Consider the following 13,483-nt stretch of genomic DNA (forward strand, 5'->3'; position numbering starts at 1 on the left):
ATTGGTTTTACCATATATCAACATGAATCCACCACAGGTATACATGTGTTCCCCATCCCAAACCCTCCTCACTCCTCCCTCCCCGTACCATCCCTCATTGGAGGCTAATTACTTTACAATATTGTATTGGTTTTGCCATACATCAACATGAATCCACCACGGGTGTACATGTGTTCCCCATGCTGAAACCCCCTCCCACCTCCCTCCCCATCCAATTCCTCTGGGTCTTCCCAGTGCACCAGCCCCGAGCATCCTGTATCATGCATCAAACCTGGACTGGCGATTTGTTTCATATATGATAATATACATGTTTCAATGCCATTCTCCCAAATCATCCCACCCTTGCCCCCTCCCATAGAGTCCAAAAGACTGTCCTATACATCTGTGTCTCTTTTGCTGTCTCACATACAGGGTTATCATTACCATCTTTCTAAATTCCATATATATGCATTAGTATACTGTATTGATGTTTTTCTTTCTGGCTTAACTTCACTCTGTATAATAGGCTCCAGTCTTATCCACCTCATTTGAACTGATTCAAATGTATTCTTTTTAATGGCTGAGTAATACTCCATTGTGTATATGTACCACAGCTTTCTTATCCATTCATCTGCTGATGGACATCTAGGCTGCTTCCATGTCCTGGCTATTATAAACAGTGCTGCGATGAACACTGGGGTACACGTGTCTCTTTCAATTCTGGTTTCCTCACTGTGTATACCCAGCAGTGGGATTGCTGGGTCGTATGGCAGTTCTATTTCCAGTTTTCTAAGGAATCTCCACACTGTTCTCCATAGTGGCTGTACTAGTTTGCATTCTCACCAACAGTGTAAGAGGGTTCCCTTTTTTCCACACCCTCTCCAGCATTTATTGTTTGTAGACTTTTTGATCGCAGCCATTCTGACTGGCGTGAAATGGTACCTCATAGTGGTTTTGATTTGCATTTCTCTGATAATGAGTGATATTGAGCATCTTTTCATGTGTTTGTTAGCCATTTGTATGTCTTCTTTGGAGAAATGTCTATTTAGTTCTTTGGCCCATTTTTTGATTGGGTTGTTTATTTTTCTGGAATTGAGCTGTAGGAGTTGCTTGTATATTATTGAGATTAATTCTTTGTCAATTGCTTCATTTGCTATTATTTTCTCCCATTCTGAAGGCTGTCTTTTCACCTTGCTTATAGTTTCCTTTGTTGTGCAGAAGCTTTTAATTTTAATTAGGTCCCATTTGTTTACTTTCGCTTTTATTTCCAAAATTCTGGCAGGTGGGTCACAGAGGATCCTGCGATGATTTATGTTGGAGAGTGTTTTGCCTATGTTCTCCTCTAGGAGAACCTTCATAGCATCTCTGAATGCAAACCTTCAGTACTCTTACATATCAGAGAGAAATAAAGTTTATATGTTTTTTTTTTAAAGATTTCTTCAATGTCATTTTCTTTCTCCAGTTCTTTATAGTCCTCTTCCTATGTTATCACTCTGCTTCTCTTGTGTCACAGATAGAATTTCATTCAACTATAATAGACTGCTTCATGGTACATTTCCAGTCTTCCAAGGCACATGGTCTAAGATTGATATCTACCACTTGTGTGCATTTCCAATTTAAGAATAATTCCCTGGCTTAGTTTTAAGGGAAAAACAAGCAATACGACTATCCAGTACTTTAATATTACATACACTATAGACCCTATATCAAGATTAACTTACATATCAGTTTCAAACCCTAACTCTGTCTGGTGAAGTCTGTTAGGGCACAGTTATGGTTACCGGAAAACTAAAACTTCAACAGTGCAATATAAAAGCAGCTTGGAATGTTTGACTTTTGCTTTCTATAACTGAGGATTTGAAGTCAATTTCTAGACTATACATGAACCAGCAAAGTGTTTCCATGTATAAGACCGGCGATTGAGACACGATTATGAGCTGGCTTTTGAAAAGGTACTTCTCATAAGTACTTTCAAAATACACTTCGATATAAACTTATAACAATGATTAGTATGAAATTGTCAGTACTTTATCATGGCTTGTACAAAATAAGCATTAACAATAAATGTTAGCAATCAGGCTGGAAGATTATCTTTGCTACTTACTAGTTTTACCTGACTTTGGGCCTCCCTGATTCTTTCCCAGTCTCCCTGTTTTCATCTACCAAATGGAAACATTTACGCCTACTTCACAAGAGAAGCAGCATGACGAAAACAAAGTTGAATGCAACAGTGTTCATGAAAGTACTAGTAAGAGCCTGAAATAAGTGTCCCCAAAATGTTCATTGAATTTGTTGGATAGTCAAAAAGGCTTTTTGAGAAACAGAATCTACCTTGAGTTAAAAGCTTCATCCTTTTCTTCCTGAATGATTCGTGTGAATGTTGTCTGAGGAACACATTCAAGTAAAAAGAAGATAATATAAAGAAGACAAAGAGAATAAAAACAAAGCCAGATGCCTGGACATTTTCAAAATAAGTCTATTTAGAATTGGTTTAATTCGGGCACTGAAAACATGAGAACCTGGAAATATATAAATAAACTGGTGGTTTTAGGGTTGCAGAAAGAATATCACCACCAATTCTTTATAAATTAACTCATTTCAGATGGTTAAGATGAAACATTTTTAAGTGAACTTTTTTCAGGGAGTTAAAGGGACAATTTCACAAAGTAATGTTATACGAATCTTTTTTTTTTCTTTTATTTAAATAATTTAAAACCAAATATCAAAATGAATCCACCACAGGTATACATGTGTTCCCCATCCTGAACCCTCCTCCCTCCTCCCTCCCCATACCATCCCTCTGGGTTGTCCCAGTGCACCAGCCCCAAGCATCCAGCATCGTGCATTGAACCTGGACTGGCATCTCATTTCATCTTTTGAAGGCTGTTTTATAATCATGAGCTGACGTAAAGGGAGTGTTTACATCTCCAGAAGTGAATGTACTCAAGTAGGTTGAAATCCTTTTACTATTCGAAGCAGCTACTCCCTGATCTACTGGGGCTCCACCACCTTTCTCAAACTCTTCTAAACACCTTGCCTCAGCTCTACAACAAGCTGACAACAGGCAGCAAGAGAACAGGCAGAAAAACGAGAGTTAAATTGCTTCATGCTCCAAAGGCCACAGCGTTTTTACAGGTTATGCTTTTTTCTAATTGGAACATCTTTCACCAAAACATGACTGTGTCTGACTCCTACTTGACAATGTATTAGGTGTGTAATCTTGAGCCGTTACTTTGTCAACAAAGGTCTTTCTAGTCAAGGCTATGGTTTTTCCAGTGGTCATGTATGGATGTGAGAGTTGGACTATAAAGAAAGCTGAGCACAGAAGAATTGATGCTTTTGAACTGTGGTGTTGGAGAAGACTCTTGAGAGTCCCTTGGACTGCAAGGAGATCCAATCTGTCCATCCTAAAGGAGATTAGTCCTGGGTGTTCATTGGAAGGACTGATGTTGAAGTTGAAACTCCAATACTTTTGCCACCTGATGCGAAGAGCCGACTCATTGGAAAAGACCCTGATGCTGGGAAAGACTGAGGGCAGAAGGAGAAGGGGATGACAGAGGATGAGATGGTTGGATGGCATCACTGACTTAATGGACATGAGTTTGAGTAAACTCCAGGAGTTGGTGATGGACAGGAAAGCCTGGAATGCTGCAGTCCATGGGGTCGCAGAGTCGGACACGACTGAGCGACTGAATTCAGCTGAACTTGAGTAAGTCTCTTCATTTCTCTGGGTCACAGGTATTTCTTTGTAAAATGACTATATTAGATCAGAAAATTGCCAAGGCTTTTTGTAGCTCTAAAAATTCTCTGATTCCATGGTTGTCTGGCTTGAAAACCAACACATATAAACAGCCATCACACTGATAAATTGTGTTGTCAGGGAGTTCAATACCTGAACTTGAACATGATTAAAAAGCAGCTGAATGAAGCTGACTTCTCAGCAGCTAACTGCATTTGGTCTTTAAACTAGATATTTCATTTTTCCCCAGATCAAGGGAAGGCAAAGTCTTTGAGATATCATCCTTAAAGCCACACCCTCATCCCCCTCTGCATCCCATTCCAAGAAAGAAGCCCAACCTCAGCTTCCTATTTCTAGGAAGCTTCTTCATGATCTAAAGTCAATTGATTCTGCTCACAGCTGAATGTGATTTCAAAGACCTGCAGGTCAAAGGCCATCCTTTCCTATACAAGAGAAAACATTCTGTGGATGAGATAGACTGAAAAACATGGAAGAGAAAGAATAATAACACAACTGGAAAGAATTAAGCTTCAGCTTCGCTAGAGGTGAAGAATCTGCCTGCAATGCAGGAAACCCAGGTTCAGTCTCTGGTTCGGGAAGATCCCCTGGAGCAGGGAATGGCTACCCACTGCAGAATTCTTGCCTGGAAAATCCCATGGATAGAGAAGCTGGGAGGCTACAGTCCATAGGGTCACAAAAAGTCAACACAACTGAATGACTTTCAGTTTCAGTTATTTCAGTTAGGATGTTCGAATGGAGATTTTGTTGGGGAAAAAATAAATGGAAAGTCTCTAGCTTTCTACACTTGAACCCAAACACCTTACAGTGTCAGGAAATCAGGAACTTAAACTGTTACAAGAAATATAACAGGTCTTACAGAAAGCTTATACCTTATCAGAGAGAAAACTCTGCAGGCTGTTAATTCCTTGGAAGAGGTGTGGCTTTAGAGCCACAAAATTAAAATTCATAAAAGTTTTGCATGAGACTCTCGAACAGAACATTACATCAGGTAAACTATCATTCTCTTTTGGATTAAAGTCAAATTGTATCACCATCTCGGGACCATCTTCCTAGGGGTACAGTCTTATGACCCCGATTATGACCCAAAGTGAATCTTAAGTTGTAACTTGAGATAGATAGCAAAGCTATATAAGTCCTTAGCAAAGAAACTGACCTAGCAGTGAATAAACGTGATGCCTCAACTGTTAGGACTGGGTGCCAAACTGTTTCAAACCTGAGATGAGATTGGTCCTGACTGTCCAAGAAAAGCTAAAAAATAAATTAATCAATTAAAAGATTGGGAAATCTGTGGGTCTGTAATACCTCATATCTTCCAGAGCTTCGTGTGAGAATATGCAGGTACCATGATGGGTCCACTCTGACTGGGCACCACAGGCTGGGCCATGAGCCCTGCTGGTTCAGGGATTTGTTATGATGGATTTCAGGCCAGTTCTGGCCCCAAGGCATCTCAGGAGAAGCTTTCAGCCACAACTTGGCACTTTGTACGGCCAAGACTCAGCCTCTCACCACTGTGTATGACCTCCTCTCAGAGTTGGAAGCCAGCACATGAAAAGAACACTTTGTGATGGATTAGATTGGGGTCTGAAGGTCAGGCAGCAGCTCCCCCAAACCCATCTTCACATGTTTAAATCAATAAGTTCTAGTACATTTACTGAGCTATGTAACTATTGGTATCACCACAATCCAATTTTAGATAACTGTCATCTCCCCAAAAGGATCCCTCATGCCTGCTGACAGCTAATCGCCATTCCCACCGCCGGCCCCAGGTCAGTGTGTATGCTGTGTGTCCTTCTCTTCCCCCCACTCCCAGGCCCTCAGTTTATTTCCCAGTATACACTGAACAGAGGGGTCACCCACGTTTCCCGGCAAAAGACAGTGTCTATACCATCAGCCATCTTGTAGAGGCTGGACACAAATGCATACATGTAGGTACCCACACACATGCACATACACACATGCACACGCGAGCACACACACACACACACACACACACACTACCCAGGGAATGATGTCACACCCTCCCCATCCAGCCCATCAGGGAGAAGCCCAACACTGATCCAGAATGCTTCCAACTCAGCTATTACAGGGATGGCCACAGTTTTCCAAAGCTACAGGAAACCTGAATATTATCCTCCATGATAGACACCATGTTTAGAAATCAGTATCACTCAGACTCTTAAACTGAGGATCCTTGCTGTGCTTCCTGAAGACGATATCCTTGAATTCAAAGGAGAAAAACCATAAGAGGGTCAAAGAACTGAAGAAAATAACCATAATCAAACAGCTTCGGAAAAACCAGGCAACCACATACTCAATTTTTTTTTTTAAATGTAACCAGATTTTTTTTTTAAACTTTACAATATTGTATTAGTTTTGCCAAATATCAAGATGAATCTGCCACAGGTATACCTGTGTTCCCCATCCTGAACCCTCCTCCCTCCTCCCTCCCCATACCCTCCTATCAAAGGTTAAATATAGTTCTAGTAAAGTGTAGAAAGAGAATCAAAGGAGCATTTTCAATGTGCTCTTCTGAAGCGCGTGTAAGAAATCAACGTCCACCTTTTGTTTTCTTTTGTCGTGTGTTGCAGAGAGAGGTTACCTAGGCATTTTCTGGTAGGAAGAAACCGACATGCAAACAGGTAAATCCACCTTGTGGAGGTCAGAGAATGTGACGCTCTGATCACTTATTCTGAGAAGTGGACCTGGGCTCTGTCATCTGTAAACTGAGGAAATGGGCACTGGCTATTACGCTTCCATCTTGAAAAACCAGACCCATAGTATGAGGCCATTCTGTGGCAAACAACCCTGAAACACACTTTAATGTAACTAATATCCACATCAAATTCATTTTGTAATATTTAAAATTTTTCACTGATGGAAAAACAGCAGCAAAAAGGATTCAAGCAAATAAACAGCAAAACAGCACATTCTTTTAAATTTTTTTCAGATAGAAAAAAATGGATAGTATCTTTCATAAGGATGAAGTGCATCCATTTAAGACTTCAGAAAAAAATTTCATACCAATTTAGCCCAGTTGCTAAAAATTCTGTTTCATATGAATATCACAGTTTCTTGTTTTCCTCTCCTGAAAATGCATTGTGACCAAAATGTATAAAACATTGGCTGAGCGTACACCAAAAGCATCTTCCTAAGAAAAAGGCAAAATAGAAATGAAAAATTTGAATCCCTATAGTTTATTTTGAAGCATAAAAAGCAGACATTTTTTAAATGCTTGAAATCCCACAGTCCCAACCTTGGCAACATAGCTCATATATTCTTGCATTTTCTACTTCTGAAACAGAGAAAAAAGAAGAGAACTTAAATCCATTGGCTAGAATCAATTTACCTGCTTCGTACATTACCTTAACTGAATTTCAAAAATAATCTAATCCCCACATTTGAATTAACAGGCAGAAAATTAAGTTTGGACTGCTACTTGATTCTTTACTGCATTAAGAAGAACACACCAATCTGTTTGCCATACACTAGGGTAAAACAATGCTAAGGCATTAAACACAAGGGAATACAGTCCAGTTGTAAAATATATTTATCCATCAGTCTGGGGATAATTAACTCAGAGAAGTTAACTTTTATATGAAACACACCAAGTCAAAGAATACCCAAAGAAGACACACAACAGAAGTAAACCATCATCATTAATGTAAAAAATGTAGTGCAGATCAAGGACAATCTAACAGCTTAAATGACCAACACCAGGCTACGAGTACACTTTCTGATATTATAAACAGCAGAAATTAAGCTTCTGAAACAAGGACTGGAAACGCATTTCCACAACACCCTGTACACGTCAGGAAAGTAGGCTCCATATAGTGTCATGAGGAATCAGCTGACACCCCACGAGTCTTTCATTACAAACAGCATTCATGTCTTTCACAGACCTTCATTCAACTATTCATTTAGAAAGAATTCTTCTTCAAAAAAGAAGCCGTTTAATTGTGTGTTTCATATTAACATAAAAGGGGTTGAGTCCTAATTGGGTCAACTTTTTACCAAATAACTACTACAGAATCAATTATTTCCACACTCAAACAAATAAGTATAACTGAAAAGCTTCTCAACTATTGGGAAGCAGTTAAATTCCAACACGTGTTACTACATATAATCAAATTCTTCATCAAGAACACCAATGCAACCCATCTTTGTTCTGACAAGCAGGAATTCTCACTTAATTTTTTAAAGAATCAAACAAACCTCTTCTCCTACTCCCCATTATTGGGGACTGGTTCAGGTTCTACAAATCACACAACCATGACCTTCCCATTATCAAAATCCCAAATTCCAGGTGTGCTTATTTCCAAAGTTCTTGCAGGAACTTTCAACTAGAGCAAAAGGATTTTACAATCATGTTTCCCATACTGAAAAACAAGACATCATTCATAAACATTCCCAAAAGTCAGCTTATTATACTTTGACAAAATAACAGCATTTACCTTAAACTGCACCAAAACAACTTTAGTAGACATTGACAACAATGCAATAAAAGAGAAAGCCTTGGCCTTCCCATTTTTGAAAATCCCATATGCTCCCACTCAGCAGAACAGATCTGAGACTCACACATTTTATGTGTCTTCCAAATACAGCCAGCACTGTGACGAGAGCACAAGAGATAATGAAGACCAGATGCCTACCTTCGCTGGTAGCCACATTCTTCTGGGCTTGGGTCGGCGTGTGATCTGTACTTGAGCTCACGTCGGATGAGATGCTTGAGCTGCCTTTGCCTAGAGAAAACAAAAACGAGGAGCTTTTGAATTTTGTCATTTCAGAACTGGACTGTGCCTTCCACTCCATCTCACACCAAGCCATATCACTCGTTTCCAAGAAAGGAGCCATAACACTAAGAATGAAGTTTATTAGTTTTCTGGCCTCATGCATTAAATATCTTTGGGGAAATATCTGACCCATGCCATTACAGAGCTAAAGCCCTATTATAATATGGCTTGACTATCAACTCAGGCGATTATAAGGTATCGTCAAACATGATAACGTAATATAGTTTTGGCATATACGTGAATAAGAGAGTGCGAGTGAGAGACACATCTACAGTATTAATTTTTTCTTTCCAACTATAAATTATACATTTTCTGGTAAAGGACAAAAAGCAAATCTAGGAATGAGGCATCATCCAAGGGGCAAGAGCCTGCTGGCTCCAAACAGCTGCATTGCCTTAAAAAAAACAAATTCCCTAATTTAATGGGTTCTTCGTTAAAACAAACAAAAAACCTGCTTTGTTCTTCTAATGCAGGGCTTCTTAAATGGGGATGCCTCCTCCTCAAGTGGACATCTGGCAATGACTGGTTTCGTTTTTAATTGTCACAGTGGGGGAAGGTGTGCTGCTGGCATCTGGTGGGTAGAGGCCAGGGAAGCTGCTCAATGTCTTACAATGTGCATGACAGCACCCCACAGTTTTAAAAAAATAATCCAGACCAGAGCATCAGCTGGGCTGAACTTGAGAAATCCTGGCCTAAATAACCTAACCTCAGCTGACAACTGACTTTCTGCTCTTCTAACTTTAAATCTGAACATATGCCAATACATTAATACTGCTGAACATTTTGTCTTTCAATCATGTCTGACTCTTTGAGACCCCATGGACTATAGCCCACCAGGCTCTTCTGTCCACAGCATTCTCGAGGCAAGAATACTGGAGTGGGTAGCCATTTCCTTCTCCAGGAGATCTTCCCGACCCAGGGATCGAGCCTGGGTCTCCTGCACTGCAGGTAGACTCTTTACCATTTGAGCCCCCAGGGAATGAAAGTCTACAAATAGGACACACACCGTATAAGGAGGGAGGTGCCAGTGACCACTGGGCAGATTCTGAGATGATCTCCATGGTACCTGCTGCAGACTGAATGGCTGTTCCCAAATCTCATGTCTTAAAAGTTAATCTCCAGTATGATGGTTTTAGGAGGTGATTATAGTATTTGGAGGTGATTAGATCATGACAGTGGAGCCCTCATGAGTGTGATTAGTGCCCTTATTGAAGAGACCCCAGAGTGCCCCCTGTCCTTTTATCATGTAGGGTTACAGGGAAAAGATGGCCATCTATGAACCAGGAAGCAGCTCCTCACCAGACCTTGATATCAGACTTTTCAACCTCCAGAACTGTGAGAATTAAATATCTGTCACCCAGTCTATGGTATTTTGTTGTAAGCAGCCTGAACAGGCTAAGCCAGTGCCCATGCCCTTGGTAATCTGCTCCCCTTGTGTGTGGACAGAATTTGCAATTTGTTACTAAGCAATAGGACATGGCAATGGTGAGAGGGTTTTGCAGATGTAATTAAATTTCCTATAGCATTGACTTTAATCAAAAGGGTGATTATCCTGGGTGGGCCTGACCTAAATACCTAAGTAAACCCTTTTATAGAGCCTAGAGGAGGGAGACTCTTCCTCCTTGTCTTGAAGATGCAAACCATCATGCATGCTACAGCTGCAAGGAGAAATTCTACCAACCCTACATGAGCCTGGAAGAAGATCCAACTTCAGATGAGAAAGCCGACCAGGCCAACATCTTGATGACAGCTTTGCAAGATCCTGAACAAAAGATCCAGCTGACCCAAGCCAAGAATTCTGAGCCAAGGAAACAGTGAAAGAATAGATATATCTTGTGATAAACTTTGCTAAATTCATGGTAATCTGTTATGTGGCAATAGAAAACTAAAACAATGACCAGTCAATGACATCCCAAATGAACTCTTTTCGTGCCACAAATTATGATCTAGATTCTTACACACAGCTGAGAAACACTGTTTTCAAATAGTCTTCTCTGCACAGTGGTACATAACCCAATTGGGTGGAGGGAGTTTACAGTCTATGAAAGGACAATGTAGAAAAGCACAAATGGGCTTGCGCTGAAAGAGCTTCAGGATTTTGTTTGCTAATATTGAGGGCAATGGAGGAATCCAAGTTCATTGGTGATATCACCTGAGCAGGGAATTCAAATGGCTGTTGCTTCTTCTTGTCACTGCACATCGCTCATTATGACTTATCGCTCTGAAACAATTCTGTCATTCCCGTCTTTGCCCATTTCACATGCAGGTGGAGAAGCACACAGCAGTTTCTCTTGGAGACCAATGCCTTGACCTCTGCAGAAAGCTATACCGAGAACACAGGAGTACCAGGCAAAGTGCTCAGTTCAGCGACCATCACACCTATCAGTCACTCTGTCCTGTATCCATCATGGCTGCCAGCTTCTCGTGCAATTGGAGTGATCCGCTCTTTTGAATGTTTCAAGTACTATGTCTGGAGTCTCTGGCTTCAAAACCCTGCTCTACCATTTCCAAGCCACATACATATCCATGAACAAGTCACTCAAACTAAATCTTGTTTCATCTCCTGGTATGTGAAGATGGAAACCTCTTGCACTTTATGCAAATGGGTGTCATGGTGCCCAGGCTTTGGTGTGTGTATCAGTCAGGTTTCTCCAGAGAAACAGAACTGATAGATGTGTAAATATCTCCCACTAGGATACATGTCAGGATCAGGGGAAATTATAGAATTATTTCTATCATATATATATATGGGATTTTCATATATTCATATATATGAGATACTGAGTTGACCAAAAAGTTCATTTGGATTTTTCCATTACCTCATATAAATATTGGCCAATCCAATATTTATACATATATATATATGACACATATATATTAAAAATATACATTATAAAATATCTACACATATAATATACTATATATAGATACAGAGTCAGAGAGAAAGAGATTTAAAGGAATTGGCTCACAGAATAGTTGGAGCTCACAAGTTGGGAATCCGTATGTAGGGTAGGCGTGCAAGCAGGATGGAAACTCAAGTAGGCGTTAATGCTGCAGCCTTGAGGCACAACTATTTTCAAATAAACCTCACATTTTACTTTAAAGGCCTTAAAGTGACCAGACTGAAGGCCCACTGTCCAATCAATAGTCATTATCAAAGGTAAACTTAAAGTCAACTAAAACAGCAGATGGTAACCACATTTATAAATCACTTTAATGACAAAACCTAGATTAGTGTCAGATTCCATAACTGTGTTCTATGGCCTGGCTAGGCTGACACAGACAACTTTCTATCACGGTGTCAGACCCACAGGAATTGAAAATCCGTATTTGCCACGCACCATGCCTGGAAGAAGATCTGTCAGACTCTCTAAGCTTCACTGCCTTTCATCCATAAAACAGAGATAAAAACAAATAAAAAACCAACTACTCATTTCCTCTATTAAAAATAGGGGAATTATACCCCCACCTCTCAGGGTGGGAGAGGCTGCTATGAGATATGGTTTATAAAAGCATTCAGTCACATCCGGTCCTGGAGAGAGTCCACTGCATGATCGTTTAATATTGACCCAAAGATCACAGTTCAATTTGTATCAGGAAATAAGAAATAAAATGTAAAACACTAATTATTATTTGACTATATATGCATATATAATAGCAAATAAATATTATGTATGCTTATAAATTAAATTCTACATGCCTTATAGATCTAGTAAAAATCCCTCAAGCATAAACAAAGTTGGCAATTCTGCTCTCTATCCAATTGCTACATGAAAGTTTGTTTATTTGATCAATGGCCAAAACCCCCATTAGGGGTGGTTAGCATATCCAAACTGTGCCGGTTGGATTTGGTAAAGTAAAATTTTGCTCTTTATTGAATTTCCTCCCAAGCGGGCTAGAAGCCTAAATGAGGGCAATTGAACAAACAATTAGGTATCAAATATATAAACATCAAAGAAAGTGAAGACTAACAATGCACTGAGGTTGGTAGGTGTTGCCTGTAACAGGTGAGCATACACTTCTGTGAATCTCAACCACCATATGGACAAATTAGCCAGTGGGTCGATCACTTCAGGGACTTGAGGTGCACTGTTAACCTAAGCATGTTAGCGAAGAATTTGATCCCAATCACAGATCCCTTCAGGCTTTCTGTTAGAGGGTGCCAGGTTCTCCCAATGTCTGAAAAGATGTTCATTAAATGAGGATCCTATTTGAACAAGATTTCAAATCTCTTTTAGTATAAAAATCTCCATGTATAAAACTGCAACACTAAATATCTTTTCTCATTCCCAGTGCCCAGGCTGACTGTGCAAAAGCAGATGTTTAAAACAAGACAGACGTTCCATTGTTATTTATTGACAACATGAGGAAGGCAAAGGGAGGAAGAGGAAAGATCAATCAATACATAACAAAAATGAATCAGTGGGGTCCTATGCTCTCTAACATTCTTAAGAGTCCAATAAATCCCTTGCAAAATTGATTCCCTTTATCAATTCCAGATTAGATGCATCAAATTCATTCCTGCGGATTTCGGTCAAAGACCCCTGACAGGAAATGCACAACGGAGCACGTGGATACATGTGGTGGGGGCCGTAGCCCTTTATTTCCTGTTTCTCTCAGGTACCTTGATTCCAAGTGGCTGCTGCAGGTACACCCTGAGAACCTTATTTAATATCAAATGTCCACACCAAAGGAAAGAGAGTTCTTTTTTCTCAGAATTAGGTCAAGGGAGCAGTGGGTCATGTTTGTGTATTGAATTCACTGTTATTTTCCTGACTGTTATCTTGAGATCGTTTCTTATCTTCTTTGATCCACGGTTCAAATGTCTGTGTGTACAGAATAATAATATTAGTTATCTCAAAGAATGATCTGGCCTAATCCCTGGCCCAGGTGCAGATTAGCTTTTGGAAAGAAACTGAACACATATTCTTGAAGCATATTAGCTCTTTCAGGC

At 39.9% G+C, this 13,483-nt stretch overlaps 1 protein-coding gene across 1 annotated transcript in view; it reads right to left on the reverse strand.

Moving 5' to 3' along the window:
* Window positions 1-13,483, reverse strand: part of FBXL7 (F-box and leucine rich repeat protein 7) — a 465,805-nt gene that overhangs the window by 328,283 nt on the left and 124,039 nt on the right. The window contains 1 exon segment of the mRNA XM_070357700.1: window positions 8,389-8,478. Within this exon segment, the coding sequence (XP_070213801.1) occupies window positions 8,389-8,478 (90 nt within the window).

The sequence above is a fragment of the Bos mutus genome, chromosome 20, assembly GCF_027580195.1.
Source record: "Bos mutus isolate GX-2022 chromosome 20, NWIPB_WYAK_1.1, whole genome shotgun sequence".
NCBI lineage: Eukaryota > Metazoa > Chordata > Mammalia > Artiodactyla > Bovidae > Bos > Bos mutus.